The 18,259-nt window shown below is 37.2% G+C and overlaps 1 protein-coding gene and 1 long non-coding RNA gene across 5 annotated transcripts in view; both read left to right on the plus strand.

Moving 5' to 3' along the window:
• MAP4K3 (mitogen-activated protein kinase kinase kinase kinase 3) overlaps window positions 1–18,259 on the plus strand; it is a 208,890-nt gene that overhangs the window by 105,250 nt on the left and 85,381 nt on the right. For all 4 annotated transcript variants that reach the window (XM_056825971.1, XM_001364038.5, XM_007476998.3 and 1 more), the window contains 3 exons: window positions 5,555–5,619; window positions 17,269–17,324; window positions 18,041–18,088. In XM_056825971.1, coding sequence (XP_056681949.1) covers window positions 5,555–5,619; window positions 17,269–17,324; window positions 18,041–18,088 — 169 coding nt within the window. The remainder of the gene's footprint in view (window positions 1–5,554; window positions 5,620–17,268; window positions 17,325–18,040; window positions 18,089–18,259) is intronic.
• On the plus strand, window positions 6,549–15,732 carry LOC130459029 (uncharacterized). Its single transcript, XR_008918319.1, has 2 exons — window positions 6,549–8,858; window positions 15,159–15,732. It is a non-coding gene; the product is annotated as an uncharacterized LOC130459029 (long non-coding RNA).

Genomic DNA, 18,259 nt, shown 5'->3' on the forward strand with positions numbered 1-18,259 from the left:
TTTAAGTTCTTAATTTGAAGATAGAATGATCTATATGTAGCATATTTTAGTTCACCACACAGTACCGATAGAAAAACAAAAGAAGTCCTTGCTCTCAAGGTACTTGCACTGTGTCTGGAGATTTAAATATTTAGAACTATAAACGTTAAACTTGAGTGAAGAGATGCCAATGTAACTACCAGATTAAGAAATACTTCCCTCTAGAACCATGTTGGCAAATCTATGGCACACATGCTGAAGGGGGCTTCTCCTTCTTTACATTCCTCCCATCTCCCACTCCTCTGCCCAATATAGCCCAGTGGGAGTGCTTCCTCCCTCCCCTTTCCAGTATAAGGTGAAGGGGGCTCCCATGTGTTGAGGGCTGCAGTTTGGCACTTGGGTCTCTAAAAGGTTCACCATCACTGCCCTAGAACATGCACCTGAGTTGAAAGTGTTTGAATGAAGCCAAGGAACATAAAAAGTAAATGGAATTATGCAAAGGTTTTGTTGTGATGAAATCTGAAATGAACGAGCAAACAATGTCAGTTTATTAAGCAATACATGGCAGTTGCATAACAAGTTGAACCAGGCCTCCTCAGTTTTGGCACTGGACCTTGAATACAGGAAGAGAGATTTTTATACATTAAAAGCAATTAAGAGGATACAAAATTAGTCATATGTTATCTAATTAGAAGAAAGATTAGGGGCTTTGAGTCAGGAGGGGGGTGAGGGAAGAGAGTAAACAGGTGAAATTCCCTGAAATCAGGAATAAAGATATCATATTCCTCCCCATTGTTAAAATTCAATCAAAGGAACAAGGATGGGGCGGGGCTAGTTCTCAGATAAGACATATGAGTTGCTTGAGATGTAGAATTGTGAGAAAATTCCTTGCATCATTTTTTTTTAACATGACTGGGTGTTCTGGTCAGCATAACCTAAGGGGTCCTTAGTTAAGGGTCTCTAAGCAACAGGTAGAGGTGGTCCAGCTTAGTAGCCATGCTTGGCTAGGTTTATAACAATGCAATAAAGTTTTCTCCCAATTTTCATAATTGAATTGAAGTTTTCTCCAAGGCAGAAATTGGACTAGATCCGTAATTTAATAGGAAGGGAACTGAGCTAGATTCAGAAATGAGTGACAAGATGGAGCTGGTTTAGTTCACTCAATTCAGAAATAGTAGAAATGATGAATCTCAGAAGCAGCAAATAGACTACAGAGCTCCTTAGACAATTCAGTTCATGAAGGAAAGTATAATAGGGAACTGTCCTAGAGGGTTGTGAGATGATACAACCCACCTAGGAACTTCCCAGGGCCAGTAAAGCATAAATCCCTTGGCTTATAAAAAACAGTTTATTTTATAAAGGGAGTAAGGGAAACTGGTAGGTAAGACCCTAACACTGTTAAAACTAAGCTCCATCCAACTTCCAAGTCCCCTGTGAAAGGAGAGCCTTCTTTTTCTTCTCTGGACCCTGGACCCTGGACCCTGCCTACGACTCCCTGCTCTTTCTAATCCCCACCCCCCACCCCCCCCACACACTCTCTCTATCTGACTCTAACCTGATCTGCCCACTAGTGATGAACAAAAGAAAAGGGAAAAGTCTGGGTTTGGCTGCACTAAGTAACCCAAAATCCAGATGAAAATCTTTGGATTACCTTAGCCCAAGAAGATTTCTGGCTGCTGGATCACTGGCAGATTTATCTCAGTACTCAGGGAAAATGGTACTCTCCAAAGATTCTCTACACAGAAGCCAATAATTTCTCCACAAAATTTTGACTTATCTAGGGAAAATCAGAGTAAAACCTCCTCCAACTTGGTGGAAATCCAGGCAGAGAGTTAAACCTCCTTCCAGTTGAGTGGAAATCTCAGAAAGAAGTCAGTTATTGTCAGTTAAAACTCCCACAATTCCTCTCTCCTTCCCAGAATCCTCTCCCAGGGCTTTTATCAAAATTCCCTTCTTTTAGCTAATCCCTGAAATCAATCTCTCCTTAACTTATATTCCTATAAAAGCAAATGTGAAATAATACTGGAAATAGAGGCAAGAGCTTATAATAAACAAGAAATATCAGGCTGTGTGGTTTGTCTTTTTCCCTTGAATTTCTGAAGATTCTTGAGTGACATTATCAGCCAGTGTCTTGGGCAAATGGTTTTGCTAGATATATGGAGTATTGTTAGGCAAGGGGGAGGTACCAGAAGTAATCAGCACAATTAAAAGGCTATATGAGTAGCATAGCACCCTGTGTAAGGTACCCTTATGTAAAGTACCTATGTAACTAGTACCCTAGCTAAGAGAAAAGGCCTGAACTAGTTCCTGAGATTATGAACCTATGGTTTCCTTTGTCTTCTTTTTGTGTAAGATCAAAATAATGCTTAATATATTTACATTTGATTCTTTTGATAATGAGTAGCCACTGAAAGTTTATGGTAAGTTCTCTGCTTTAGGAAAGAGATATTGTCAGGTTTGTGAAGTATAGAAAGCATAAAGAGGTGAGAACCTGAGCCAAGTGGTAGACAGAGGATGAGGCCAATTCAAAAGAGATGGAGGCAAAATCTACACTAGAACCAAGAATTAAAATGGCTCTGATTTTTAAAGTGTATGGGACTAGTAGTATGTGCCAAAGAAAGAAAAAAAATGGGATTTGGAATGAGTCAGCAGAAAAGATAATGGTACAGTTTTGAACATGTTGACTCTGGTGTCTGTGGGACATCCAGTGTTATTAAGCTGTCAAATAAGCATGGGAAATATGAGTACAGAAGTTCCAAGAGAGGTTAGGGCTGGATAAATAGAACCATCACTCAATGAGAACAAGAAGATGGAAGGAAGAGAAAGGAAAAGCTTGGAGAAAGTATGTTGCCAATAATATTTATGTTCCTTGCCCTATATTTCATCTGGAGTTTTGTATTTCGTCCTGTATGGTATCATTTTCATAGGATATTGATAAGCTGACAAATATCCAGAGGAGGGCAACCATGATGGTGAAAGGCTTGGATTCATTAAAATAAGAATTAATTGAAACTAGTCCTCTTTAGCCTGGGGAAGTTAAGTTCAGGAGGGACATAACAGCTGGCTTAAAGTATTTGAAGGGTTGTCACACGGAGGGAGAAAATTAGACTTGTTCTGTTTGCCTCCAAAAAGTAGAACTAGGAACATTGAGAAGGAGTTGAAAATTAGGACTCAGGAAAAACTTCTTACCACTTAGAGATATCTGGAAGTAAAACTGCCTGCCAGGAAAGGTTGTGAGTTTACCTCTTATTAGAAGCTGGATACCAGTGTTAAGTATGTTATTGTGGAGTACCTTTTGTGCATGAAATACTAGGAGACCCCCAAAGTCCCTTTCAACTGTCAAATATTTTAATCTACAAAACTTCAACTCTCAAATATTTTAATCTACAAAACTGATCTACACATTTGTAACAATACCAAAATACAAGGATTATTAATGTATCTGAAGAAACAAAACAAGAAAATATTTTAAAAATTGACTACTGGACAAGACTAGGTAATGGAAGCAATGGAACATAGTGTAGACTTTAGAAATGTAATGGCAGCAACTGTTGGGGTATGAATTCCATATTTTAACAAAAATTGCTCAGAAAATTTGAAAGCAATCTGGCACAAATTGGGTTTAGTTTAATTCTTACATGATATGCCTTGTTAAGGTCCAAACAGATAAATGCCCTAAATATAAACGGTCCCATTCTTTTTTTTTTTTTAATCTGTTCCTCTATCTTAGAAGTAATACTGTGTATTGGTTGCAAAGCAGAAGAGTAGTCAGTACACTACTGGAGTGTAGTGACTTGCCCAGGATACATACCTAGGAAGTTTGTGAGGACACATTTGAGCCCAGAACATCCTACCCATAGGCCTGGTTCTCTATTCACTGAACCTCCTAGAGCTGTCCCACATTCCCTTTTAATGGAAAAGAACGCAAGGAATTATATTTCACTAAAGAATTCTTTACTAAATAGGAGAGGTGATGATCATAACAAGTAAAATGGTCAATCACTTTTCAATTGGCAAAGATAACAAAAGAAGAAAATAGCAAATATTAGAGGAGCTGTAAGAGGACAGATCACTAAGACATTGTTAGTGGAACTGATAATTGGACCAACCATGCTAGAAAATGATTTTGAGTTGACACTCAGAAGTCACTAAACAATATATTTTTTTAAAACTCATCTAAATCTGCTCCTAGGTAGCCAGAGATAAAAAACAGAGCGAGAGAACCGATAGGTACAAAAAGATTCATAGCATCTCTTTTTATGGTAGCAAAGAATGGAAAACAAAGTATGTGGTCATATAAATGTAATGTAATGTTTGTGTTCTCTAAGAAGTGGCCAATCAATAAAACAAAAAATGAGGAAAACAAAGAAATTTAGAAGGTACAGAAATAAATTGCACACAGCAAATTCACCCTTTTATTTATATTTCTCAATTTTGTTCTTTTGAATTTTTGTGTTCATTTGCTTATTTCTGTTTGTTAATATTAAAAATGGGAAAATGGTTCATTAATATTACCTAGAGGTGATGACTGCAAAGTAATGCATTATGTTTTGGAACAAGATCTAGACTAGATAACATCAAAGTTATCTAAGTTAAAAAGTTATCAAAGTTAAAAAATCTTCTAATAATTTACCTAGGCACTAATTTCCTCAAGTGCAGAAATAACCTGGTCCTTTAAGAACCTTTTCTAACTCTTTTTTATGACCTTACTCAAAACAAGATGTGTTCTATATATGTGTGTGCTGTAATTTTGGAGTAAATTTTTGCTAAATTTTCTGTTGTACTCTTGATCTAAGCCAAGAATGGATCTTAGGTTAGAATTTTTCTTAGGGACAATCAAATAGTTAAAAAAAAATTCTGAAAGGTATTTGGTTGTCACTGGATGATGATAATGGTTATTGTTTTAGTTTGTCTACTAGTGGAAGCCACATTTTTCCCTTTTCTGTCTTATTACTTAATGGTTTGCTCACAGAAATGACACTTTTTTCCTCAAAATTTTATCCACTATTTCAAAGATCTATATACATTGTTGATTTAGATGCTTTTACCATGGATGTAGATTGCAGATTACCTTTTAAAGCTGCAATGGTACCATATAACTATATAATTATACTTTTACAAAAATATTTATTTTAGAATCTTGAAATACTTTAAATGCTTTGAAAATAGTTGTTTACTATAAGATAAATGGAAAAGTAGGGTATCAATATATAACTTTAAATAATAGAAGGGGAATTTCCATTTTCTTAGAGGAGTTAATGACATCTTTCCATAATTAGTCCCAATATTTCTTCCTAGATCAATTCCTAGATAGCACTTTAGGGTGATGATAGAATACAAGAAAAATGTTTTTGTTTGGCCTTTCTCATCTAAAATGTTTCAGTTTTTTTCTTTTAAAAATCAATTTTAACAAAATTTATATCTTATTTGTTATAGATAAATCATTAACTCCTAGAGATTTATTGAAACTTTAAATGTAGATTGCATTTCACTGTAATATAAGTAGAACATTTGTTACTTTACATAGGCAAATGTAACCATAAGAAATTACAAATACATCTTTTTTTATTGATAGACGAGATAAACTATGGATCTGCATGGAGTTTTGTGGAGGTGGTTCTTTGCAGGACATTTATCATGGTAAGTCAAATTCATATATTTTTTAAAAGGTAAATAGACTTTATAAAATGAACATATTCACTGTGTCACTGCAATGAAAATAATTTGGAAAGAAAAAGTTGCATTATTTTATTCTCTTGGTTAACAATTAGACATATGTATAATCAGAGAGATGCAAATCAAAACAACTCTGAGGTATCACCTCACACCTAGCAGATTGGCTAACATGACAGCAAAAGAAAGTAGTGAATGCTGGAGGGGATGTGGCAAAGTAGGGACATTAATGCATTGCTGGTGGAGTTGTGAATTGATCCAGTCATTCTGGAGGGCAATTTGGAACTATGCCGAAAGGACAATAAAAGACTGTCTGCCCTTTGATCCAGCCATAGCACTGCTGTGTTTGTACCCCAAAGAGATAATAAGGAAAAAGACTTGTACAAGAATATTCATAGCTGCGTTCTTTGTGGTGGCAAAATATTGGAAAATGAGGGGATGCCCATCAATTGGGGAATGGCTGAACAAACTGTGGTATATGTTGGTGATGGAATACGATTGTGCTCAAAGGAATAATGAACTGGAGGGATTCCATGGAGACTGGAACAACCTCCAGGAATTGATGCAGAGCGAGAGGAGCAGAACCAGGAAAACATTGTACACAGAGACTGTTACACTGTGGTACAATCGAACATAATGGACTTCTCTATTAGTGTCAATGCAGTGATGCTGAACAATCTGCAGGGATCTAGGAAAAAAACACTCTCCACAAGCAGAGGACAAACTTTTGGGTGTAAAAACACCAAGGAAAAGCAACTGCTTGACTACAGGGGTTGAGGGGACATGTCTGAGGAGAGACTCTAAATGAACACTCTAATGCAAATACCAACAACATGAAAATGGGTTCGAATCAAGAACACATGTGATACCCAGTGGAATCATGCGTCGGCTATGGGAGATGGGGGGGGGGGAGAAAATGATCTTTGTCTCTAATGAATAATGTTTGGAAATGATCAAATAAAATATTGTTTTTAAAAAACCAATTAAACATATGTAAACAGTGTTTAGATGAACAACATATAATCTTTGTATTGGGGCACAACAAATTCAAAGCACTGATTGTCACATCAGTACTTCAGAGAGCTTAGACAGATAGTGGTTCTGTAAGAGTTTATTCTCTTCCTCTTCTGCAAGGAATCCCTGCCTTGGCCTCAAAGGGAGGATACCTATTCAACAGTGCAAAAGGCAAGGTTTGAGAGATTGACAATGCCTCTGATTTTGACAGAGGCAGGTTAAATATAGCTTCTTTTTGCCACCTTGACAGAAAGTACAATTTGAATCCTAGCTCTATCACTTACTAGCTATGTAACCTTGAACAGATTACTTCATCTAAGGTGGTTATGGATAATGATTAGGAAACTGTTCAAGTAGGCAGGAACCCTTAGGATCTTTCTTCCTGCCTTTTCTATTACACATCTGCATTTGCATGAACTGTTAGCATCTTCAGTGCACCATATCCAGAACTAAAATTTGCCATAATTCCCCTGAATATCTTCCCTTCTTTTATGTTTAACTCTGTTCTTGTATTCATTTAGACTCAAAACCTCATTGTTGTCTTTAGTTCTTCTTAATAGCTTTTCCTCAAATGAATTATCAAGCTTTGTCCTTTTTAATCTCAGGATTATCCTTCATTTACACTGACATAACAGTCTAGGCCTCCTTTACCTTTTGCCTTGGCTGATGAGTACTCTCCACACCATTCTCAACAAACTCTTTCTTCTCCCTTTCCTCCTTTCCCTCCCAACTTGGTCCATTTTGTCTTCCTCCAAATAATCCACACTATTGCTTTATTAATCTTTTATAAACTTTTACCTTACTTAGAATCAATAGAACCTTAGAATCAATACTACGTATTGGTTCCAAGGCAGAAGAGGGGTAAGGGCTAGGCAATAGAAGTTAAGTGACTTGCCCAGGATCATATAGCTAGAAAGTATAAAAGGCCAGATTTGAACCTAGGACCTCCTGTCTCTAGGCTTGGCTCTCAATCCACTGAACTACCAGCATCTTTCAGGTATTTATCATGTTTCTGTTTTGTATTTTGTTACTTATGTACTTATCTTATTTTTGCTCCTAGATTATAGACCTTTTGAACACATTTCTTATTTATAACTTCTATATCTTCCAAACCTCTCTTTCAATGCATTGCACATAGTAGGGCATACATGATAACTTTTGCTTTTCCTCTGAAAATAAATGAAATTTTAAAAAAATTAAAAGATTAGTTTGTTGCCATTTCACCAGAGTTTCTTGGAAGGTTTTGGGGAGGTATATAACTGAAGTCTGGCTTTGAATTATGGTTAATATTTGGAAAGTGTATATTGGGAACAGTACCTATAAAAATAGTATGGTATGGTATGGTATGGTATGGTATGGTGTATGGTATGGTATGGTATGGTATGGTATAGTATAGTATAGTATAGTATAGTATAGTATAGTATAGTATAGTATAGTATAGTATAGTATAGTATAGTATAGTATAGTTGTTAGATTTAAAATAGTTTGAGCGTTAAATAGTTGTAGATAAGAGAGTGGGAGCCATAAACTGTGATAATTAAAATGTTTGGGAGCAAGGGAAATATATAACAATTATGACCGCTGAAATATGTTTTCTACTGTGTCTTGGTTTTATATAAATATAAGATGGTCGCCAGGGAATATATTCCCAATTTATGAATATGCCCAAGCCAACTGGGTTTTATAGAGAAATTTAATTTATAATACAATGATTAATCAATAGAAAAAGAGAGAAAGTAAGAAAGGAATAAGAATGAAGGGCCTCAAGCCAATAAGGCCTAGACCTCAGTCCTAAGAGAGAAATCAGTCAGTTGGTTTTATCACTCACCCAAGATCTCTCTAGGTAAGGCTTCTCATGCCAACCTCAGGCTCCACCTTCAAGAGAGCCTCCTTTCAAGAAATGTTCCAGAGAATTCTCCTCCTGACTCCTCCTGAGTTCTCCTTCCACAGCCTCCTTCAAGATCTCTCCAGGAGCTCTCCCTCCAGGACCTCTCTCCTCTCAGACCTCCTTCAGAGCAAGCCCCCTCCTCTAGTCCTCAGACCCCGCTATCTTTTAAGGAAACCATCTAAGTTCCCTCCCCTCAGTTCTCACATCTACCAATCACTGTCGATGTCTCCCCTGTGCCAATGGTGGCTCTAGCTTAACCCAGGACCGCCCAGAGGTCTGTCCCCTTTGCACATGTCTGTTGAAGGTCATATTCTTTTTTTTTTTTTTTAAATATATTTTATTTGATCATTTCCAAGCATTATTCGTTAAAGACATAGATCATTTTCTTTTCCTCCCCCCCACCCCCCATAGCCGACGCGTAAATCCACTGGGCATTAGATGTTTTCTTGATTTAAACCCATTGCTTTGTTGATAGTATTTGCATTAGAGTGTTCATTTAGAGTCTATCCTCTGTCATGTCCCCTCAACCTCTGTATTCAGGCAGTTGCTTTTTCTCGGTGTTTCCACTCCCATAGTTTATCCTTTGCTTATGAATGGTGTTTTTTTCTCCTGGATCCCTGCAAGTTGTTCAGGGACATTACACCGCCACTAATGGAGAAGTCCATTACGTTCGATTATACCACAGTGTATTAGTCTCTGTGTACAATGTTCTCCTGGTTCTGCTCCTCTCGCTCTGCATCACTTCCTGGAGGTTGTTCCAGTCTCCATGGAACTTCTCCACTTTATTATTCCTTTTAGCACAATAGTACTCCATCACCAACATATACCACAGTTTGTTCAGCCATTCCCCAATTGATGGGCATCCCCTCGTTTTCCAGTTTTGGGCCACCACAAAGAGCGCAGCTATGAATATTTTTGTACAAGTCTTTGTGTCCATTATCTCTTTGGGGTACAGACCCAGCAGTGCTATGGCTGGGTCAAAGGGTAGATATTCTTTTGTCGCCCTTTGGGCATAGTTCCAAATTGCCCTCCAGAATGGTTGGATCAATTCACAACTCCACCAGCAATGAATTAATGTCCCTACTTTGCCACATCCCCTCCAGCATTCATTACTTTCCTTTGCTGTAATGTTAGCCAATCTGCTAGGTGTGAGGTGATACCTCAGAGTTGTTTTGATTTGCATCTCTCTGATTATAAGAGATGTAGAGCACTTCTTCATGTGCTTGTTAATAGTTTTGATTTCTTTATCTGAGAACTGCCTATCCATTTCCCTTGCCCATTTATCAATTGGAGAATGGCTTGATTTTTTGTACAATTGATTTAGCTCATTATAAATATGAGTAATTAAACCTTTGTCAGAGATTTCTATGAAGATTTTTTCCCAATTTGTTGTTTTCCTTCTGATTTTAGTTATATTGGTTTTGTTTGTACAAAAGCTTTTTAGTTTGATATAGTCAAAATTATTTATTTTACATTTTGTGATTCTTTCTATATCTTGCTTGGTTTTAAAGCCTTTCCCCTCCCAAAGGTCTGACATGTATACTATTCTGTGTTTACCCAATTTACTTATGGTTTCCTTCTTTATGTTTAAGTCACTCACCCATTTTGAATTTATCTTGGTGTAGGGTGTGAGGTGTTGATCTATTCCTAGTCTCTCCCACACTGTCTTCCAATTTTCCCAGCAGTTTTTATCGAATAGTAGATTTTTGTCCCAAAAGCTGGGATCTTTGGGTTTATCGTATACTGTCTTGCTGAGGTCGCTTTCCCCCAGTCTATTCCACTGATCTTCCTTTCTGTTTCTTAACCAGTACCAAATTGTTTTGATGACTGCTGCTTTGTAATATAGTTTAAGGTCAGGGACTGCAAGGCCCCCATCATATGTGTTTTTTTTTCATTATTTCCCTGGATATCCTTGATCTTTTGTTCTTCCAAATGAACTTTGTTATGGTTTTTTCTAAATCAGTGAAGAAGTATTTTGGTAGTTCAATGGGTATGGCACTAAATAGATAAATAAGTTTGGGTAGGATGGTCATTTTTATTATATTGGCTCGTCCTATCCATGAGCAGTTAATGTTTTTCCATTTGTTCAGGTCTAGTTTTAGTTGTGTGGCGAGTGTTTTGTAGTTGTGTTCATATAGTTCCTGTGTTTCTCTTGGGAGATAGATTCCTAGGTATTTTATTTTGTCTAAGGTGATTTTGAATGGGATTTCTCTTTCTAGTTCTTGCTGCTGAGCTGTGTTGGAGATAAATAGAAAAGCTGATGATTTATGTGGGTTTATTTTGTATCCTGCAACTTTGCTAAAGTTGTTGATTATTTCAATTAGCTTTTTGGTTGAATCTCTAGGATTCTTTAAGTAGACCATCATGTCATCCGCAAAGAGTGATAACTTGGTCTCCTCCTTGCCTATTTTGATGCCTTCAATTCCTTTATCTTCTCTAATTGCTACTGCTAGTGTTTCTAGTACAATGTCAAATAGTAGAGGTGATAATGGGCATCCTTGTTTCACTCCTGATCTTATTGGGAATGCATCTAGTTTATCCCCATTGCAGATGATATTAGCTGTTGGTTTTAGATATATACTGTTTATTATTTTTAGGAATGACCCTTCTATTCCTATGCTTTCTAGTGTTTTTAATAGGAATGGGTGTTGTATTTTATCAAAGGCTTTTTCTGCATCTATTGAGATAATCATGTGGTTCTTGCTAGTTTGCTTGTTGATGTGGTCAATTATGTGGATGGTTTTCCTAATGTTGAACCAGCCCTGCATCCCTGGTATGAATCCTACTTGATCATGGTGAATGATCCTTCTGATCACTTGCTGGAGTCTTTTTGCTAGTATCCTATTTAAGATTTTTGCATCTATATTCATTAGGGAGATTGGCCTATAGTTTTCTTTCTCTGTTTTTGGAATCAGTACCATGTTTGTGTCGTAAAAGGAGTTTGGTAGAACTCCCTCTTTGCTTATTATGTCAAATAGTTTGTATAGTATTGGGATTAACTGTTCTCTGAATGTTTGATAGAATTCACAGGTGAATCCATCAGGCCCTGGGGATTTTTTCTTAGGAAGTTCTTTGATGGCTTGATGGATTTCAATTTCTGATATGGGATTATTTAAGAATTCTATTTCCTCTTCTGTTAGTCTAGGCAGTTTGTATTTTTGTATATATTCATCCATTTCTCCTAAATTGGTGTATTTATTGCCATATAATTGGGCAAAGTAATTTCTAATGATTGCCTTAATTTCCTCCTCATTGGAGGTGCTGTCCCCCTTTTCATCTTTAATGCTGTGAATTTGCTTTTCTTCCTTCCTTTTTTTAATTAGATTGACCAGTACCTTGTCTATTTTGTTTGTTTTTTCAAAGTACCAGCTTCTTGTCTTATTTATTAAATCAATAGTTCTATCACTTTCGATTTTATTAATTTCCCCCTTAATTTTTAGGATTTCTAATTTGGTTTTCTGCTGGGGGTTTTTAATTTGATCGCTTTCGAGTTTTTTCAATTGCATTTCCAATTGATTGATCTCTGCTCTCCCTTGTTTGTTAATATAAGCTTTCAGGGATATGAATTTGCCTCTGATTACCGCTTTGGCTGCATCCCAAAAGGTTTGAAAGGATGTTTCGCCATTGTCATTTTCCTTGATGAAATTATTGTTTCTATGATTTCTTCTTTAACTAAACGGTTTTGGAGTATCATATTGTTTAATTTCCAATTGGTTTTAGATTTGGTTTTCCATGTACCATTACTAATCATTATTTTTATTGCCTTGTGATCTGAGAAGGCTGCATTCATTATTTCTGCTTTTTTGCATTTGTGTGCTATGTGTCTGTGACCTAATGTATGGTCAATTTTTGTGAATGTGCCATGTGGTGCTGAGAAGAAGGTGTATTCCTTTTTATCCCTATTTATTTTTCTCCATATGTCTATTAATTCTAATTTTTCTAAGATTTCATTCACTTCATTTACCTCTTTGTTATTTATTTTTTGATTTGATTTATCTAAATTTGATAATGGTTGGTTTAAGTCTCCCACTAGTATGGTTTTATTGTCTATTTCTTCCTTCAATTCTCCTAGTTTCTCCATTAGAAATTTGGGTGCTATATTATTTGGTGCATACATGTTGATTAATGATATTTCCTCGTTGTCTATAGTTCCTTTTAACAAAATATAATTACCTTCCCTATCCCTTTTGATCAGGTCTATTTTTGCATTGGCTTTATCAGATATCATGATTACCACTCCTGCCTTCTTTCTATCAGTTGAGGCCCAGAAGGTCTTACTCCATCCTTTAATTCTGACCTTGTGGGTGTCAACCCGCCTCATGTGTGTTTCTTGAAGACAACATATGGTAGGGTTTTGGATTCTAATCCATTCAGCTATTCGTCTACGTTTTATGGGTGAGTTCATCCCATTCACGTTCAAAGTTATGATTGTCATTTGTGGACTCCCTGGCATTTTGATTGCCTTCCCTAATTCTAACCTTTTCTTCTTCGGCTCTACCTTTTAGTCCAGTGATTTACTTTGAATCAGTCCCCCTTGTCCCCTCCCTTGATGTTTCCCTTTTTAGTCCCTCCCTTTTTCTTCCCTCCCCCTCCCCCCTCTCTTTCCCTCCCTTTTTGTTCTCCCTCTCCCCCTCCCCCCCTTGGTTTTCCCTTCTCCTTACCCTTGTTGGGTAAGATAGAATTCAAGATCCCAATGTATCTGGATGTTTTTCCCTCTCAGAGTTGATTTCCCTGAGATTGAGGTTTAAGTAAACCCCCCCCCCCTCTCTTCCTCTCCTTCTTTTAGGAGTTTTCTTCCCCTCCCCTTCCCATGTGAATCTTTGTGTGAGAACCATTATTCTATTTGGTCTTTCTTTGCCCCCTATTTATACATTACATTTTCCCCACATGTTAGTATACATAGATTGATATAAATGTAGTCCTTATAGAAGAGAGTTTGAGTAAAAGAAGAAGACAACATTTTTCCCCTTTCCTTAATATTTACCTTTTCAGGTATTCCTTGCTCTTTGATTTTCGGTATCAAACTTTCCACAGAGCTCTGGTCTTTTCTTTGCAAAAAGTTGGAAGTCTTCTATTTTGTTGAATGCCCATACTTTCCCTTGGAAGTATATAGTCAGTTTTGCTGGGTAGCTGATTCTTGGTTGGAGACCCAGCTCTCTTGCCTTTCTGAAGATCATGTTCCATGCCTTACGATCATTCAGAGTAGAACTTGCAAGGTCTTGTGTGACCCTGATTGGCATTCCTTTATATCTAAATTGTCTTTTTCTGGCTTCCTGTAGGATTTTTTCTTTTGTTTGATAGCTTTGGAATTTGGCAATTACATTCCTGGGAGTTGTCTTTTGGGGGTTTAGTGTAGAAGGTGTTCTGTGAGCTCTGTCAGTGGCTGTATTGCCCCCTTGTTCTAGAATCTCTGGGCAATTTTCTTTGATTATATCTTGTATCACCATGTCCAGTTTGGTGTTTATTTCTGGCTTTTCTGGGAGTCCAATTATTCTTAAATTTTCTCTTCTCCCTCTATTTTCCAGATCTATCACCTTGTCGGTGAGATATTTTATGTTCTCTTCTAATTTCTTGGTGTTTTGGCTTTGCTTTATTAGTTCTTGCTTTAAAGCCTGGTTTTCTTTTACAGTTTGGTCAAACTGGTTTTGTAGATGCATGAATTTCTTTTGCATTATTTCCCACTTTTCCTCCCAGAGGGCTTCCATCTTTTTGGTCATTTCTGATTCAAATTCTTCATGGGTTTGTGGAGAGTTTCTATTTCCTTTGGAAGATTTTGGAGAATTTTCTTGTATATCTTCTTCTATCTGCTCTGTATTTTGTATTTTGGCTCCATAGAATGTGTCCAAAGTCGCCTCTTTCTTCTTATTTTTCTTGGTATTTTGGGGCTTCTGTGCTTCTGTGGAGTTTGCTGCCATCTCTGAATGTGGAGGATTAGCTTTTCTTATCTCTGGTGATCCGAGGCTTTAGTCCTGGGCAGATGTTGCTTCTAAGAGCTTTCCCTGGGTTAAACTGAATATGCCTCACTGGAACTGGAATGGAAGGGTCGGACCACGAGGCCACACTCTCCCCCTGGCTCGCTTTCCGGAAGTTGCCTTCAGAATCGCTGGCCGTGAGGCTGTTTCGTCCGCCTGCGGGGGGATGGGCTGCAGCTTCCCCAAGCTCCGAGCGCAAGGACTTTCACTGAGACTTGGAAAGCAGGATCCAGCCCGTGAGGCTGTTTTGCCCGCCCTGAGGGTTGCTGTTGTTTAGACCAGCTCTCTGCAGCGGAAGCCCCAGGCAGTAACTTTCACCCGGACTCCAACGACTCGGGTAGAAGGCCCTGAGGGTTCTGCTCTCTGAGCCCGGCTGGGCTGCGGCTTCCGGGAGCCTTGGACTCTGCGCTCCTACCCCTGAGGTCCGAGGGATCTCGGGTTCTGGCTTTTAAGGGGAGCCGTACCTTTTGAACCGGGTCCAGGTCCAGGAGGAGGGTTCCCAGGGTCTGTGCTGTTGATCGTTTTGAGTTTCGGCGCCTTAGGAGCTTATCGTTTGAGATCGGTCGGGAAGGGTTTTCCGGAGATCTGAGCTTCAGCTTTCTCTAAGCCGCCATCTTCACCGGAAGTCGAAGGTCATATTCTTAAATAATTAAATCTTGATCTTTGCTGCAGCCCTTCCTAGATCCTGTTACTCTGAGTAGGGTGGAGTTTGTAGTTTGTATTTTGTAGTTTCCAAGACCTGGTTCTGTCATTCCAAGTATCTCTATTGTATCAATTCTAAAATCAATCATGACTCAAAGAACTTTCTGTTCTATGCTTAAGCATAGGTCAAAGCCCTTTCCATTGTTTAGCAAGAGGTTTCTGTCCTAAAGTAGTCTTAAGTAGGGAGGAGAAGGATCCTCCCATGCCAAGGAGTTTCATATTCCAATAGAGTTCTTACTATAAGGAAATTTTTTCAAGTATGAAATTTCCCAATGGGGAAATTTCCAACATTCATAAGTCTAAGAAATTTTAAGGTTTACATAGTGTAGTGTAGTGTAGTGTAGTGTAGTGTAGTGTAGTGTAGTGTAGTATAGTATAGTATAGTATAGTATAGTATAGTATAGTATAGTATAGTATAGTATAGTATAGTATAGTATAGGTGAAAAAGCCCTTCTAAATTGGGGAGTGTATGAGAGGAGCAACTGCCAATAAAGGAGAGAAAAAGATGGGGATACTAGATAATTGAGAGTCTGAAGAATCAAATCAGAAGATTTGCTAGAATCTTTATCATTCCTTTTGATGAAATGTGTCCTTCAATAAATCTCTTGGTGTAAGCCACAGTTTCTATTAAAGTGTGTTTTATAATATTTACCTGAGTATACCAGAACATTTATATAGTGTTAATTAGTTAGTTAGCTAGCCCAGAATGGCAGCAAATGTTGAGGATTATTAACTCAGCATGAACAAGTGTTATATGAACAAAAATTCTGTTATATCAAAAATGTTGAACATTTCCCTCTACCTACTTAAATATAGCCAATAAAAGGACCCGTTTTTCAAAACCTCAACTCAGGGTGATTCTAAATCCATTTAAATTAATATAATTTATTTTAATAGTTTGTTTTAGGCTTATAAGTCCCCTCCTATCCTATATTGTTTCATTTCACTGGACCGAAATATTGCAAGTAACCTTACTCAGAACTTTAGAATGTTTTACAGTTTAGTTAGATGTTGGATGATGTACACTAAGGCACACAATCTTTGGAACTTAGGTCTCTCTTTCCTGGAAGAGGAGCTACATTACCTGGGGCACTGTGATAAGCATAGACTTCCTCTGAGAGACCTCCTTCCCACTTTCCCTGAACAGGAAAATAACCAAGAGATACTGCCTTTAAAATCAAGATAATCTTTATTAAGCAAGGATATACATGGGCATGGGAGCAAACTGGTCTAGTAGCAAAAGGCTTAAAGTTTAGTCGACCAACAGCTATACTTGTAATTCATGGCAAAAGAGAAGCAAGAAAGGGACTGATCCAGGGAAAGAGATGAGGTAGGATGGGTGGAGAGCTCCCAGGAACAGGGGTGACATATTGCTAGGTGCAAAAGGGAACAGACATCTCAGGTACATATTTTTGGCAAATGACAGCATATATGAGTATGAAGTAATTCAGTCTCAAAGTTTCAGCAATACAGTGACCCACTGTCTTAGGGCCAGGTGTCCTGTAGTTAAGGCCTGGGCTTAACAGAGAAAGAGAGTCTGCTCAGCAGAATGTAAGGGCTAAAGTTAGCTAAGTATCCTACCCTAGATTTCCCATTACTTTATCTTGGTTTATTCTCTTCATTCTTTCAAGGATTGTCAGCTTCTCCAAGTCATTCTGGGTCCTAAAGAAAGTCAATTTCTCCAAGTCACTCTGAGTTCCACACTGTAGGGCAACTTAAACATATCAAGATAATTTTGCATAATGATTTTTTTTCCAGACTAATTCCATCATTAGGAATCCATTCAGGTCAAGGAATAATCTCCCTTTCAGCTACCTCACATTTGCTATAAATGCTAAATTGAATGAAAAAAACATCTCTGAAACATCTCTCAATAATATACCTCCCTCTTTTCCATATTTAAAGAGGCAAACTGGAAAAAGCACTTCATCAGTACCTTATAAAACTCAGAGTCATGAAAAAATAGGTGGCTAGCATATATAATTTGATTGTTTTGAACTGAAACTTGTTAGACTGACACTTTTTTCCTTTCCATTACAGTGACTGGACCTCTATCAGAACAGCAGATTGCATATGTTAGCAGAGAAACACTACAGGTAGTTGAACTACTGATTTTAAACAATTCTTTATTATTTGTACATAAAAGAGTAGCTTCTGATTCACCTGGCAATATAGTTGAAGGTCAGCCTAACAAAATACTAGCTGGGCATTATTCTCTGATTTTTAATAGTATAAATTTATTAAGGGCTACTTTTTGAGTGAAAATGTAAAAATTCAAATGTGTCTACAACTTCATTCTTTGGGTCCATCCAAACAGTATTTCTCCTATTATACATACTGTATTGACCCTATAGTTCTTTTGTTTAAAAGCAAGAAACTTGACAGTTAACTATAATGGGAAATGATACATCAGTGTTTTATGTTATGTTTGTGAGATTCCAGAATACTTTCTGAATTTGCCCATTTGAGTTTCTTATCTCTGGAATGTGAATATTTGTCATTAATACTCTTAAGTGCTACATTTATCATTCTTTGCTTCTGCCTTTATTTTAAAAAGTAAATTCAAGGGGTGGCTAGGTAGCACAATGGGTTAAATCTAGCCTCAGATACTTCCTGTGTGACCCTGGGCAAGTCACTTAACCCTAATTGCCCAGCCCTTGCCACTCTTCTGTCTTAGAATTGTTACTAAGACAGAAAGTTAAAAAACAAAAAAACTTTAAAATGAATTCAGAAGAGTAAATTGTAGATTTTACCTAAACTTTTAACGTTATAAGATGTGCTTTCTGATAAATCTCTCTCTCTGAACCTTCAGGGATTATATTATCTACACAGTAAAGGCAAAATGCACAGAGATATAAAGGTATGTTTCATTATAATTTTGCCTCAGTCTTCTAGAGTTTTTTTTTAATTTGTTTGTTTTTGTTTTTTAAGTTTTTCCCTTGGTAAAACTACTGTTATTCAGAGTTGACTTTATTTCCTATTTTTGTCATTTGAAATGAACTGTGTCTCTGGTAAAATTATTTTGTATAAG

The sequence above is a fragment of the Monodelphis domestica genome, chromosome 1 (genome assembly GCF_027887165.1).
Source record: "Monodelphis domestica isolate mMonDom1 chromosome 1, mMonDom1.pri, whole genome shotgun sequence".
Taxonomy (NCBI): domain Eukaryota; kingdom Metazoa; phylum Chordata; class Mammalia; order Didelphimorphia; family Didelphidae; genus Monodelphis; species Monodelphis domestica.